The 13,870-nt window shown below is 40.4% G+C and overlaps 1 protein-coding gene across 1 annotated transcript; it reads right to left on the bottom strand.

The window, feature by feature from the left end:
* Positions 1–1,176: 1,176 nt before the first annotated feature.
* On the bottom strand, positions 1,177–3,766 carry COX7C (cytochrome c oxidase subunit 7C). The gene is made up of 3 exons (XM_080636793.1): positions 3,574–3,766; positions 2,330–2,475; positions 1,177–1,268 (listed from the first exon to the last, which is right to left on the bottom strand). The coding sequence occupies exons 1-2, from the start codon at positions 3,748–3,750 to the stop codon at positions 2,359–2,361; spliced, it is 294 nt and encodes a 97-aa protein (XP_080492919.1). The 5' UTR covers positions 3,751–3,766; the 3' UTR covers positions 1,177–1,268; positions 2,330–2,358.
* Positions 3,767–13,870: the final 10,104 nt, after the last annotated feature.

Here is a 13,870-nt window from a genome sequence, read left to right as displayed (position 1 = left end):
CTCTGGAGACAGGCTGAGAGAGCTGGGCTTTTTCAGCCTGGAGAGGGCTCCAGGGAGACCTTAGAACAGATTCCAGCGCCTAAACGGGCTACAAGAAAGATGGAGGAGCTTTTGACAAGGGCCTGTAGGGACAGGACAAAGGCTTTAACCTAACAGACAGGAGATTGTGATGAGATCTTAGGAAGAATTTCTTTTCTGTGAGGGCGGTGAGGCCCTGGCACAGGTTGCCCAAGCCCCACACTTGAAAAACACTAACACAGCAAATACCGGCTCTAAGTAAGGTACCACCTACTGAAACTGTGAGATCAGGAACAAGAACTTTGAGAGCCAATAAATCAGCATTGTGACGAGTGACTATTAATCCAAAACACTGAATGCTTATCACAAATACGATTAGCCACACTCCGGTCAGATCTGTCGTTATCTCAACCCTTTGTGCCCCACGTTGGGCGCCAAAAAGAACTGTCGTGGTTTAAGCCCCGGCTGTAAATTAGAACCACGCAGTCTACTTCCCCCCCCCCACTCCCCAGAGGGATGGGGAAGAGAATCGAAAGAATGTAACTCCCACGGGTTGAGATAAAAACAGTCCAGTAACTAAGGTATAAAACAAATCACTACTGCTGCCACCAATAATAATAATGATAAGAGAAATAACAAGGGAATATGATACCGCTCGCCAGAAAAGAGAGCCCAACCGAAAAGAGGACGTGCCCTTCCGGGTAGCTCCCAGTTACATCCCCGGGCATGACGTGCTGTGGTATGGAATACCTCTTTGGCTAGTTTGGGTCAGGTGTCCTGTCCCTGCTTCCTCCCGGCCCCTCCTCCTCCCTGCCAGAGCATGAGACTCACAAAGTCCTTGGTCAGTCTAAACATCAGTGTTATCAGCTTTGTTCCCAGGCCAAAAGTCAAAAACACAGTGCTGCAACAGCTACTAAGAAGGAGAAAAACTGACTGCTACTGCTGAACCCAGGACACTAGTGAAGAGCATTTGAGGTGTTTACACAGCTATTTAAATATCTACCCAGCTAAAAATGTTAAGCCCAACCTCAGTTTTGAAATGCAGTTTTCCCAACCCTCTATTTTTATATGTAAAGATAATTTAATATGAAGGTGTTCTCCGTACACACCCATTGTCAAAAGCACTCAAGAGTTCCACAAAATACACAGCCCAAGACCTTCAGATTCAAGATTTTATTTAATCATATCCGGCATGGTATACAACTGCAGCTGTCCTTCCACTGAAAGAGGCTGTGTAGAAGACTTCACCTCTGCAAGAAAAAAACCCACACAGAATTAACAAATTTAAAGTCTCTGAATCTAGGAAAACTGTAAATCTATGCTTTAACTAGAATTTTGATGGGATTTGCTTCATTCATAACATGCTTTTGTGGCAGAGGCCTTGACCTACATGAACTCATACAGTTATCATTGCTCAAGTTCAACCCAAGTCTACTGATTTTTTTTTTCCTCCTAAGTCTAGAGAACTAAAAACATCAGATCAGCAGAGGAATTACACAGATTCAATTTGTTCCAATTATGAGATTCCAATTAGGAATCCTCCCAAGAACTACCTGTGTCATTCCAGCTCCTCAGGAAGATTTACTGTTTCTCAGATTATAGAATCAGCAAGAGCAGGTACTTCCAAATCTGAGCAAGATTAAGATAAAGTGGACTTTAAACTGGAAATGGTATGTTTTGACAGTCTGAACTATGTTTGAGGCTTGCTTTGTTAGGACCACCAGGAAGCATCAGTTAAAATTGTTGCTGCTGTTAGTGACCTAATTTTAAGTGGACTTTATCCTGTAAATGGTTAGGAATATTCTATGTAGATGGCGTGATTGACATGGCTGAACTGAAGTTCAATAAAATTTGCTTTCCACTGCATTTTAACTGGCATATCAGAAAGCGTTTACAGTATCACAGCTTCTCATACTGTTTTGTTCACATCACACACACCAGTTATTCCTCCAGATGACATGAACTGTAGCTTTATGTTTACTCAAAGGCACCAGACATAGTTTTGGTTGCCATTATTATCCAAATAAAATCAGTACCACCCTCTTGTCAGTTAGCCCAGTGGCAGACTATCAAGCTGCAGTCAGAGGTGTGGCCTTTGAGGAGTCAAAGTTAAGACAATGAGAGTGCAGCAGCCCTGTGAAGCAAACTTAAACCTATTCATTGCTTGAGTTTAGACACTATTGCAGGCCACAACTCTAAGCACCTGGACTGCAAACAGCTGAAAACTGTAGTACCGGTTTTAGATTAGACTCCTTAAAGCTCAGTTTTGACCAGATTCCACTATTCTACAAAATCTAACAACATCAGTTACCCAGTGAATGCAATTACGGTCTGTCGTCTTCATTTCTTAAGAAGCTGGTGCCTGACAATAACAAAAGGGGCGACAAATCCACTTCCAAGGAATCCACACATTAGTGCAAGTAGTCGCCATTTGTTTTCCACAGAAAATGGAAGGTTCTAGAAGAGAAAAAATTATTTTAGTTCTGCAATCAATAATTACCTCTTCTATGACTTGAAAAATGTGAGAAGCTCAGAACCAGTTACAGATGGAGTAAAATGGACAAAATAAATGTTTAGCTTGATTACAATTTCCCTTCCTTGAGAGGGAAATTACCACAGTAATTAGAACAGCTTGGATGTGACCTCTGGAGGTCATTTTGTCCCCTATTCTCCTCTCCCCCAATTTAAAGCAGGGCCAGTTTTCTGACAGCCTTGTCCAGCCAAGTATAAATGTCCCTGAAGATACATATCCCACAGCCTCTTTAGACAACCTGTTCTGACATTTAATTATCTTCACTGTAAGGGATTTTCTCGTGCTCATCACATACATAGAATTAGGGTTTAGATGTAGGCCTTAAAAGCACTTGTTAAGCACAAGGTACATCAGAAAGCGTTTACAGTATCACTGTTGCGCCTCATACTGCAATGCTCATCATCTGTACCAATGAAGACTGCAAAGGCAAACACTAACGTAATTCGCACCACAATTTGCTTCACTGTGGCCCCAACAGTGGTGCCATGAGACCCCACAGCACACCCGCTTCATCAGCTGAGAAGCGGCAACAGGGCAGCATTGCTCTGTATCCATTTCTCTGGAAGCTTAGAAACCGATCGTGTGCAGAACCCTTGCCGGGGGCACATCGATCGAGGAGCTCACTTTGAGCACGGCCGCGGCACAACAGGCCTGCGTCTTATGCCGGAACCAGGCCAGTCCCGCACTGCGGCTTCAGCGCTTACGCGGCCTTCTCCCTCAGGAATCTCCTGATTCCCAGCCCTGCCCCTTGCCAGGGCTCACCCCGGAGCTAGTGCTGCCGCAGGCAGCCCACGGGCCCGAGCGCCGACAGCGAATGTCCTTCAAGGACTCCTTCCTCCCCTCCCGCTCTCCTCACTATCATTACCTGTCCCTCGGCCACCCTTCTCCCCCCGTCCCACTCCAGGCCGAAGCGAGCCCTGACGCCCTCCCTACGCCATCTCCTCACCGAACCCCGGCTGCAGGCCCCTTCCTGCGACCTTCAGGCCACGCCGCAGCGGGCCATAACCTTCTTCCCACCTTACCTTCCCCGGGCCTTCCTCATAGTGGCTTCTGCGGAGGGCGGAAGTGGTGAAGCGGCGGACAGTGGCAGCCAGCATGGTAGCGACGGGGCAGCGCGTACCCTGCCTCCGGCGACCTTCCCTCAGCGAGTCCGGAGCCCTCAGAGAGCAGGAAGCGGTGCCGGAAGGGAAAGAGAGCATACGCGTTTCGTGCCGCGAGGCATGATGGGAGTTGTAGTGCGGCGCCGACCCTCACGATCACGTGGTGCCGAGCCACGGCAGGCGATTGGACTAGTTCAGCTCCTCAGGGCCGGAGAGTTGCGGCGGTTCGCGCCCCTCGCTCCCATTTTGTGGATTGCTCCAGGTCTTGGGTTGCGGGGGGTGGGGAGGGTGGAGAAGGCCAGATGTGGGGAAGTGGAGCGGAAAACCAAGTAACTGCGCTTGTTACCTCAAGCTAATCTTCACTGAAAGCCGCCGAAATTTGGACTGTTCAGCCTGGAAAAAAGAAGGCTGTGTGGAGACCTGTAGCAGCCTTTCAGTGTCTGAAGTGGGTCTACAAAGATGGAGGGGAGTGACTCTTCATCAGTGACTGTATTAAGAGGACAAGGGAGAATGGCTTCAATCTGACAGAGGGGAGACTGAGATGAGCTCTTATGCAGAAGTTCTTCCCTGTGAGGGTGGTGAGGCCCTGGCCCAGGTTGCCCAGAGAAGCTGTGGCTGCCCCATCCCTGGCAGTGTTCAAGGCCAGGTTGGGCGGGACTTGGAGCAACCTGGTCTAGTGGAAGGTGTCCCTGGTCGCGGCAGGGGGTTGGAGTTGGGTAATCTTAAAGTCCTTTTCGACACTAACTGTTCTGTGATTCAGAATAGCACAGTTTTTAACTTGGAGATCCTGAACCTTTGCTCCTTTGGAATGTCACAGGGTGGTGGAGGTGTGAGTTGAAATCTGAACTTAGTCAGCATTGCAGTAGGAACAGAGGCAGCTGTGTTTTTCTGAAATAAGTTTTTCACTCAATGTGCAGTTAGTTTTTCAAACAGTTTTTTTTCCCCTCTTCTAATTATATTTCTATGTGGCAGAGTTTATGTTTTTTTTCTTCATTTCCTAATTCTCAAGTCTTATGATGCTCTTCTGCTTCTGCTAACTGCCTTGCTGTTTATGCAGCCAGGCCTCCTTTTTGCCCCTCAAGCCTTTCCTAATTGGAATTAATAGTTCAATGGTGCTATGTGTCCTATATGGCAGTCTCTTTGTCATGGTTTTGCCATATGTAGCTCTTCTCTTCCTATAGTAGATTTTAAATTGCTTGTTGCTGATGAAGAGATGCTGGATACAGGATAAACTTCCATGTTAAACAGTGGGACTTCACTGGTGAAATTTTTTGTACCAAATTAAGATCTTCCATGTTATTCAGGACCAGGTAAACCATTTATTTTGTTCGTATGGTCTCCTGGTCAGCTTCTGCTTAACATCATACGGTAATTTTTGCTCAGTCTACTAGAGTATAATTTTAGTCACTCAGTGGAATTGTAGTTCTTGTCCTTATGCTATTGTAGGTACTTTTTGGCATACCACAGCTGCTGTTGCTGTCCTGGTGGGAAGAGTGGTGTCACAGTACTATGTTGCTACTACTGGGCTTGAGCCTGCCACCTGTATAAATTTTGTGTTAGGCAACAAGACTGTTAATTTCAAACGCAGATACTAAGCATCACATAGTAGAGAAAACTGCCCCACCAGTGTAGAGTTTACTCTCTAGCTTTCTTGTGTATACTGAGTCCTGGTACTACAGTGTTTCATTGATTGAGTACATTGTGGTATGTTTCTGATAGGCTGATGTGTTGACATTTCATTTTAGGCTTATGTTGTGTGTTTACACATAGATTAGTGTTAGAAGGGACAAAACCAGTAGAACCGGTATCTTCACTTCCAGATAACCCATGAGTCTTCTAAACTGACAGTTACAATGATGCAGTTACGGGCTTTCGTTAGCACTAATAGTTTACTTCTTGAAGTGGTGGTCTGCAGATGTTTTCTATGTAGACAGAAATAGCTATCTGTAGGTAGATAATGATAGAGTGTGGTAGATCCTCAGGAGAATGAGTTACCTGGTTTATAGCTGATGAAGAATTTTGTATGAACACTCATATCTGTTCGCCTTCTAAGTGTAAGATAGGAAATTAAATATGCTAGTCCAGGTGCTTAAGAAACCATGCAGAAAGAGTGTAGACAACCAGCTGGAATTTTGGCAAAGGAATGAAAGATAATATTTTCAAAATTTTTAAAAATATGATGTACAGTAATCATAGTGGGGATAAACAGGTAGCAGGGCAGATTATTAAAGGATGTGGTCAATGCTGTGCTGAGTGCCTTTGGAAAAAGACTGTCTAATTTATACACAAATTTGGGGCCTTACATAGGGAATTACTGAGTGAAATTCCCTGTCCTGTTATGCAGAGGTTCAGAACACATTATTATAATGGTACCTTCTGGCTTTTAAATCTATGGATCTTTGAATCTAGGCTTTCAATTCACACAAGTCTTTTCTTCCTTTAAAAAAACCCTGTTGCTATAATTCCTTAGATTTGCCAGGTTATCTTCTTCATTTTCAGTAACATATTACATTTTGGCGCTTGTGAATATGACTAGGTGATGAATTGTTTCAGGTGCTGCTTCCTTACTGCTACTCACTTTTCCTGACGAGGAACCTTTCTCTACTTGAACGATAAGGCAAAAATATAAATAAGAAAAAAAGATAACTAAAGAAAGCAGTGCTTGATATTGATAATGTGATCTAGATGAAACAAGCATAGAAAGATTAGTGGAGAATTTAGCAAGATTCTCAGGGCCATAGAGAGGACTATGAGATTCCAAGATGATCATGCCAGTCACTGAAATGCAGTGATAGAGCCAAGATGCAAGTCATACTGGCTTTTTTAGTCCTTTTTTTATGAGTGGATGAAATACTTGTTTTTAAATACTAAAATTATATGTGGTTAAGATGTATATACTTCATGAAAACTTTCTGATACCATAAACACCCTAAATATCATGGATGGAGGTCTTGGGAGACAATATAGCTATCACATACAGCACAAACATACTGGTTTTCTGCAGAAATTATCCTGTGTATTGTTGGCATGCTAAGTTATTTTTTGGAGCAGTAACAATGAGAGGTTAACATCTTTCTAGTCATAAGGTCAGGTATTAATCACAAGATTAAGCAGTTGTGAAATGCTAGTTAATGAAGTGGAAAGGCTAAATAGAAGTCTTAAGAGGCATTATGCAATGGATATTAGTTACATATTTTTAGCAAGACTATGAGTTAGTAGACAATATCACTTGATAGAAAAAGTTCCTAATGTCTTACTCTAGTTGCACGTTTGTAGAGGTATGGCTTTCATAACAGTAATATAGCTTGCCTTATGTATGAGAGTTGTTTTTTTTTGTTATTGTTGTTCCACAAGATAAATACTCTAAATGTGAAAATATGGTAGAAATATAAAACAAAATGAGAGGAGCATTAAAAATAACATGGGGATCATCAACCAAAAAAAGGAAGTGTTAGAATGTGAAGCATCTGTGTTTAACACAAGGAAAGGCTGAAAACCTTTAAATAAAGGGATATAGAGTGCTAGTTTGAAAGAAGTCTTATTTTAAGTAGACTCTTTGTTTCCAGAGAGCCCACATAAGTTTCTGGAAAGTGAAATAGAGCAATTTGTCCTGTGGAAAGAGTTACAGTGCTGTTGTAGGTGTGGATAGTGTAAAGACTTGTGGGAGAAGGTTGTTAGGAGAAGTAGTATCTTTCATTATTTTATCATTATTTTATCATTATTTTATAACTAGCCAAGCTTCCAAATGGGCAAGCCCTCCTTAAAGTATGAAATGGATGGAGTTACTTTCAAAGGCAATTACAGACTGAAAATAATTTTTGTAAGACATAGTTGTAAGGACACTTCATCTTTTTTCCGCCAGGTGTTTTATTGAGTGGATCATTCCACAGATCCAGTTTATCGTGTAGTTGCGCAAGAACTTATGCTGGCCAACAGAAGGATGTGGAGCAGTTGTAGCAGTAAAAAGATGGAAATGGAAGCATAGAATTAGTGCTTTTCTTGGCAGCGGTATTAGTTTAGGTAGGCAAAAATAGCTTGTCCAGCTACAGCTTTAGCCCTGAATACGTATATTTTATTTGAGATTAGAGTATGAGAAAATTATTACATGAGACAAAACCCAAGTTCTTTCCCAGGTCCCAGACTTATAATGTGTAGTGCATTTATGAATTTTATTTCCCAGGATCATCCTTGATGATATTTAAGATAAGTAGGTACTCTGGTAGGTGTTACATTGGTTTGCAAATTTATAAGTGGATTTCAGTTTATCACAATGCCTTATAAACAAGAGAATAAAATTGATGAGATTTCTTATTGTACTGCAATATTTTTATGTGCAAAGAGCTTCCTACCCCTCCACTGTAAGCTAGCATTTTTGTCTTCGTCAACCACATGCAACTTACCTTTACTTTAAAACTGTGTTAATATTTTTAATATTTTACACTTAACATGGTAACATATTAACAATTAACATATGCAGTTAGGCTTATTGGTCTCAACCCAAGTTGAAGTACTGTGACTTCAGAGTCTCCTTGAAACCTGTGCATCCAAATGTGGCTTGTTAGCTCTGGTTGGATCTTTTGTTTTACTATCAGGATTGTAGGGGGCAAGTAACACAGTATCTACGTATTTCATACTTTGAAATCACCATGACTGAGTGCCATAGGAACTTCTTTGGGGTGTTCCTGCTTATTAGACAGGGTAGTCAGTTGTAGGTACTGTAGTGTCAGTTTTCTGTGAAGAACACAGGTAATATGAAAATTTGGGCATGTATTTATAGATGGAATGCTACTTATGAAAGCAGGTCGAGCATAGCTATAGGTGGATGTGCATAATGGTAAAATGACAATTTCGGTAATGTACCTATGTAAATTTATTTTCACCTTATGTGAAATATTTAAAAAATTGCTGCTTCATATAAATGCTTCCTTGTGGATGTGAAGTCTCATTTGTATGCACAAAAAGATGTTTCACAAGCAAAATGAGTGTCTGAAAAGAATGTTTTACCTTGACAAGAGTTTTTTTTTGCTAATCTCAAAGCACTTTGCAGCATTAATTGAGTCTCACAAAAGCCCATATAAAATATTTTATGGAAGGTTTATTATATGGGGTCTGTTGTAGGGGTTTCACAAGAATAAAGCACTTGAGTAGTGAGTTAAAGCTACTTTGCATTATTTTCTCTTGACATCTTTCTAAAATGCAGTATGTAAAGCTGCTTATTTGTGTCATAGACAAGAAGATACGTTTGGTTTTAATTACAGTGAGCAACGTTAAAATTACTGCATTTTGAGCTATCTTATTGTAACAGTCATTGCTTGGTTGCTAGAACTTGTGTTTGAAGGAGCCTTTTTTGTGTATAGGATTATCTAGGAGCCCTAGAATAACCATATTTACCCTAAACTTACTTGCAGGTGCAGTACTCAGTTAACATAGGTAGTAAAAGCCCAAAATGCCCTCGAGTTTTCTGACTGTTTTTTTTTTTTTTTTTTTTTTTTTTTTTTTTTTTTTTTTTATTTAAATAAAATGCATTTTTAAATGACATTCTTTCTTAATAAAATTATTTTTTTATTTTTCATTAAAGGGGTTTGAAGACTTCTTTCTGTTTTCCCCAGCATCAGGACAGCATGTTGTTGAAAATATGCAAGGAAGCAAAAAAGACCTCTTAAAATACAGTTGTAATATATCTGTGACATACATGATTTGCAGACTGCTCAGATTTTATGCCAGTTTCCTGAGTACATATTGATTATCACCTTGTCTGAGGAAAGGACTGAATGAAAAACTTACATGTATCTTTGTTTAAAAAAGCAAACAACTGAGCATGAGGTTTTTTGTCCCTTGATCTTGGAAACAAATGCTGAGGGGTAGAACTCATTTTAAGAAGATCAGTGTTATCAACAGGAAGTTAATTGCTTCCAAAGCCAATGCTAGATGCTATGAACATTTTCTAGAGAAATACATTCTTTAGAGTAGGCTAAAGTTTGTGATACATTGGGATAACTGAAAAGCCTGTTAAAAGTACATAAATGTGATTGAGTTTTGAAGGAGATATTTAAGCTATCTAGGGATTTTTTTCTATGGATAGTTAAAGGACCAAGTTACACTCAAGTCAAGCAGTTGATATACGATGAATTGGAAAGGGCTTATTTGTGTTATACAGGCTGTCCTACTTCATACATGGTAATGTAAAGTAGTATGACATACGTAGTACGAATACAGCTGTTATTGGCAGAAAGAGGTGCCCTACGTTAATACACACATTCTTATAGAGTGTATATAGGTATGTGAACAATCTGTTCCACTTCTGTGGTTGTATACTTGTGTGCAGGTTGCAGCTTATTCCAGTATATGTATTTTAATTAAAAAGTACATGCTTTTCACCAAATTACTGATATAATTTAGATAATATGACTGAGACAAGAATTGGCAAACTTGAATTAAGAGATCAGAAAGAAAAATAGGTTAAAAGTCCAAACATCTGGAGATCCTAGCTTAATTAGCTACTTCAGTACTTGGTGGTGAAGTACTGTACCAGGAGTGAGTGGTCTTGAGGCTAACCTCCAAAATTTTACTTGGCTTCTCAGGTTTTTCACATTACGCAGGGGGGTTTTTTGTCTTCGCTTGCAACTTAAGTGAGGCCAGTATTGCTGTGTTCTCTATGCATATTTGTATACCTCCTTTGGTAAGGCTTGAACCCTCTGGCCACTTTCAAATACATTTGACAAAGAAGTTTCTCTAATTTCCATGAAAAGAGGTAACCAGGTGTAGGAAAGAAAAATTTGGGAGCATTTGCCTAGTGTGATAAGTGTTGGGTTTTTTTTTTCAGCCATGGTAGCCGTGTGCTCTAGGTGATTACCTGGGCAGTTTGTTGAACAGATGAACATTAGCCTTTCAGGTGTATGTGGGAGAAACACAATTGGTGTTGGCAGAATGATCCCTATGAGCCTGACAAGGGATACAGATCTTGCCTGAGGCACAAGGGCCTACAGAAGCAGTAGCTGAAGCAGGTGGAGTAGTTTGCAGTGAGAGAGCTGGTGTTGACAGACAAATGAAGAGCATCCTGTTAGTAGTGTTGGCTGTTTGTCTTAAGGCTTTAAGGTTGGTTGGTTTTGGCTTGTTTGTTTGGGTTTTCTTTTTGGGTGTGTGTTTTGGTTTTCACTCTCCTTTTTGTTTCTTTTTCTATTTTTAGTTGGCCTAATAAAGTAGAAAAAAGGAGAAGCTAAACTGCTGTAAGGTTTGTAAATGCGTGTAGTTTGCTAGTTACTCAAACTCTTGTTGGCCGCTGAGTTTATTCCATAGTATGTGGTGTGAATAATCACCTGCCAAAGCAGAATACTGCTATGAAAGTAAAAGGATTTAAAATAGGCTGAAGAAATGGAGAAACTTGCAGATGAAGTTGGAAAGGATGTTGTAATATCCGTCCTCATTGCGAAACTTATGAGGAAGATATAAGCCTTATGGAAGGAGCCTCGCTTACTGAGAAGAAATGATGTAATATTTTAGAGGTTATGCATTCTCCAGCAATTGCTAATTTTCTCATGCATTGAGAGTTGTTCTGCTCAAGAATAGAGAAAGCAGGTGGTGAGAGTTGGAAACTCTGTTAGTCAGGTAGCTCAGACGACTGGGACTGCTTGGAAACTTGGCTGCTACAAAGGTAGCAGGCTTAATGAGATGTCTAGGTTGTTAGGTATAGAGGAGTAACTTGACAGTCATGCACCATGTAGGTGCTAATGACACAGGGAAGATGGTGAGTACCTGGGAGACTAAACGCATGCTGCTAAGCAGGAGTCCAACTGACCAGGAATTTCATGAGTGTTGTTTGAGTGGCGGTGCTGTGTTTTCATGCTGGGAGGCAGATAGAGCTCTGGCATTGTAATGCAAAGATGAGGTAATGGTGTAGAGAGAAGGCATTAAAGTTGTTCCTTGTCATACAGGGACTGCAGTGTAGACACAACCTGGGGGTTGGGATATCTGAGGAGTGACGTGTCAGCTGAAGTGCCGTTTGCTTACAGCTCAGTTCACCTCTAGATCTAGCCTGATACTACTGCATAATGTTTAAGGGAATAGGGGAAAAAAGGGCTGCAGTTTATTTGAGTGGGAAATCTGAAAACCTCAGTTGCTCACAAGTTCATTGTCGCTTGCTGTTCTTTGAGAAGGCTGCATTTCAAAATAAATACAGCAGTTAAAGGGAAATGAATGTGGAATCAGGAGGATTTTTTGGTTTGTACTTTTTATGAAAAGAATTAACTATTAAAGGTCATATTGCAGTTCTCTGTTACTTACTGGACCAATGCAGTTACACCTGTATTTACTATTGTTGTAAGTACTTTCACAGTGCTGACATATTCAGAAACTTGTAGTTAGTCATGAGCAATAGCTCTCTGTATTTTTAACTTTCTCTAATAGCAGTAGATTGTTCAGCTCTTAAGAAAGTATTGCTCTCGTTTTTCTGGTTTATACATTGTCATACTATCAATTCACTAGTGACACAAACCACATCAGCTTTTAACTATATCTTTTAGAGCAAGGATAGCTGCCAGTGGAATTACTTCTGACTTACCTTGGTTAAAGAGTAGTACTTGACGTTTTTAAACCTGTTCAGAGATACCTTGAACAGATGTGCAAGTCTTGATAGGAGGTGAAATTACTTAATTTTAATTATGACATCAGTGAGGATGCAAAATATTATCTTTGTTCTTGGAGCTCAAAGCTGGAGCTTCCATCAGAGCCTACTTCTGCTAACACATGTTCTCTTGATCTGCAACGTTTCTTTGAGGAAGGTGGTTAGTCTGTCTACTGGCATTATCAAGAAGTAGTGAACTGGCCTGCTCTGCCTATGGGCAAGTGAAACTCTTCTGACAGCTTGTCGAAATATGCTCTGATTCTGCAGTAGCGATGACACTGGTCAGGCTGTGCACTTACATTTACCCTCTGTACTGCAGGGCTCTGTTACTTGATGATGGCCTTATATTTAAAAATTGACATATACAACAATGTACAAAATACACATATCTGTATACAGATATATATAGCTTAAAAAGAAACAGTCTTTACAGTTGTACTGCACCCTTCAATATGATGGAAGTCTCAAGAGTTTCCTTTCTGTTTTCCAGGGGTAGTATTTCTCCTTTCTGTACATACATCACCTTAAACTATGCACATTTCTCACCCTATTTTTATTCATTAATAACATCCCAGTTCGGCAAGCTGTTTTGTTTACCAGTAAGCCCTTCAGTCTCTTCTACTGCCCTGTTCACTGACCTCTTCTGTAAACTTAGTTTTTCAAGAAAGTTTTTGTAATTTGCTGGTTAAATTGAATGTGTCTTCTACCAGTGATCATTATGAAATATTAACTGTTCAAAATGTTGAACGTGAAATATGCTGGTGACCTCTAGTCTATATTCATTGTACGTCAACATTATCACCTTTGTTTATGAGGTCAGCAAAGAGCTAACATCTGCCAAGTATTCTTTTGTTTAAGAACTGGCTGTGTTTGATCATCAGTCAGGCATGCTGAAGTTTACTCTTGGACTAGCTTATGAATTTGGTATGTAATTCAGGCTGTACTGACTCATTAACTTTAAATACGAACTTGAAAGTGACAGTGATGATGGTTCATATCATTGTCATTAGAAACAGTAACAAGATCAGTGTGCTAGAAACTGTGGAGTCAAGACTTATCAATCAAAGGAATAAGGTGGGTGGAAGGAGACATTTCAGTGATACACTTTTCATAGTTAAGTAGAAGAAACTGATACATTAATTCAGTAGAATGGCATTTTCAAAATGTTTTCAACTATTGCATAACCATAGGTTCCTAAGTTTCAATAACAAGGTTTGTGCAAAGCTATAAACTGCAGATGCAGCCCAAAAGCTAAATAACTGATTTTTTTCCCCCTAATGGGAATCTCAAAGTAATCATCTGCTACACCTTTTGGCAGCTAATCTGTTTCTCTGATGCATTCCAACATTTTCCCCAAAGGTAAGCTAGATTTTGATACTGTGCAGATTCCTATTCGGGATGTGCTGAGCATGTTCTTCCCTTCTGTACCTAAAACAAGATGACTTTTTATGAGAAGACAGTGTTTGCTTTGTTCATGCTGAGGCACAATAGGAGAATTGCGTGTTGTGATTGTGCTGAGGTTTATGTAGCAAGGTTTTGGTAGTAGTAGGCCTCAGGATAAGGTCCTGAAATAGGCAGATTGTGTTACAAAAATGTAAA

This window comes from Psittacula echo, assembly GCF_963264785.1.
Source record: "Psittacula echo genome assembly, chromosome: Z".
In the NCBI taxonomy this organism is placed as follows: Eukaryota; Metazoa; Chordata; class Aves; order Psittaciformes; family Psittacidae; genus Psittacula; species Psittacula echo.
The sequence above is the reverse complement of the archived record's forward strand: the minus strand, read 5'-3'. Positions and strand labels throughout refer to the sequence as shown.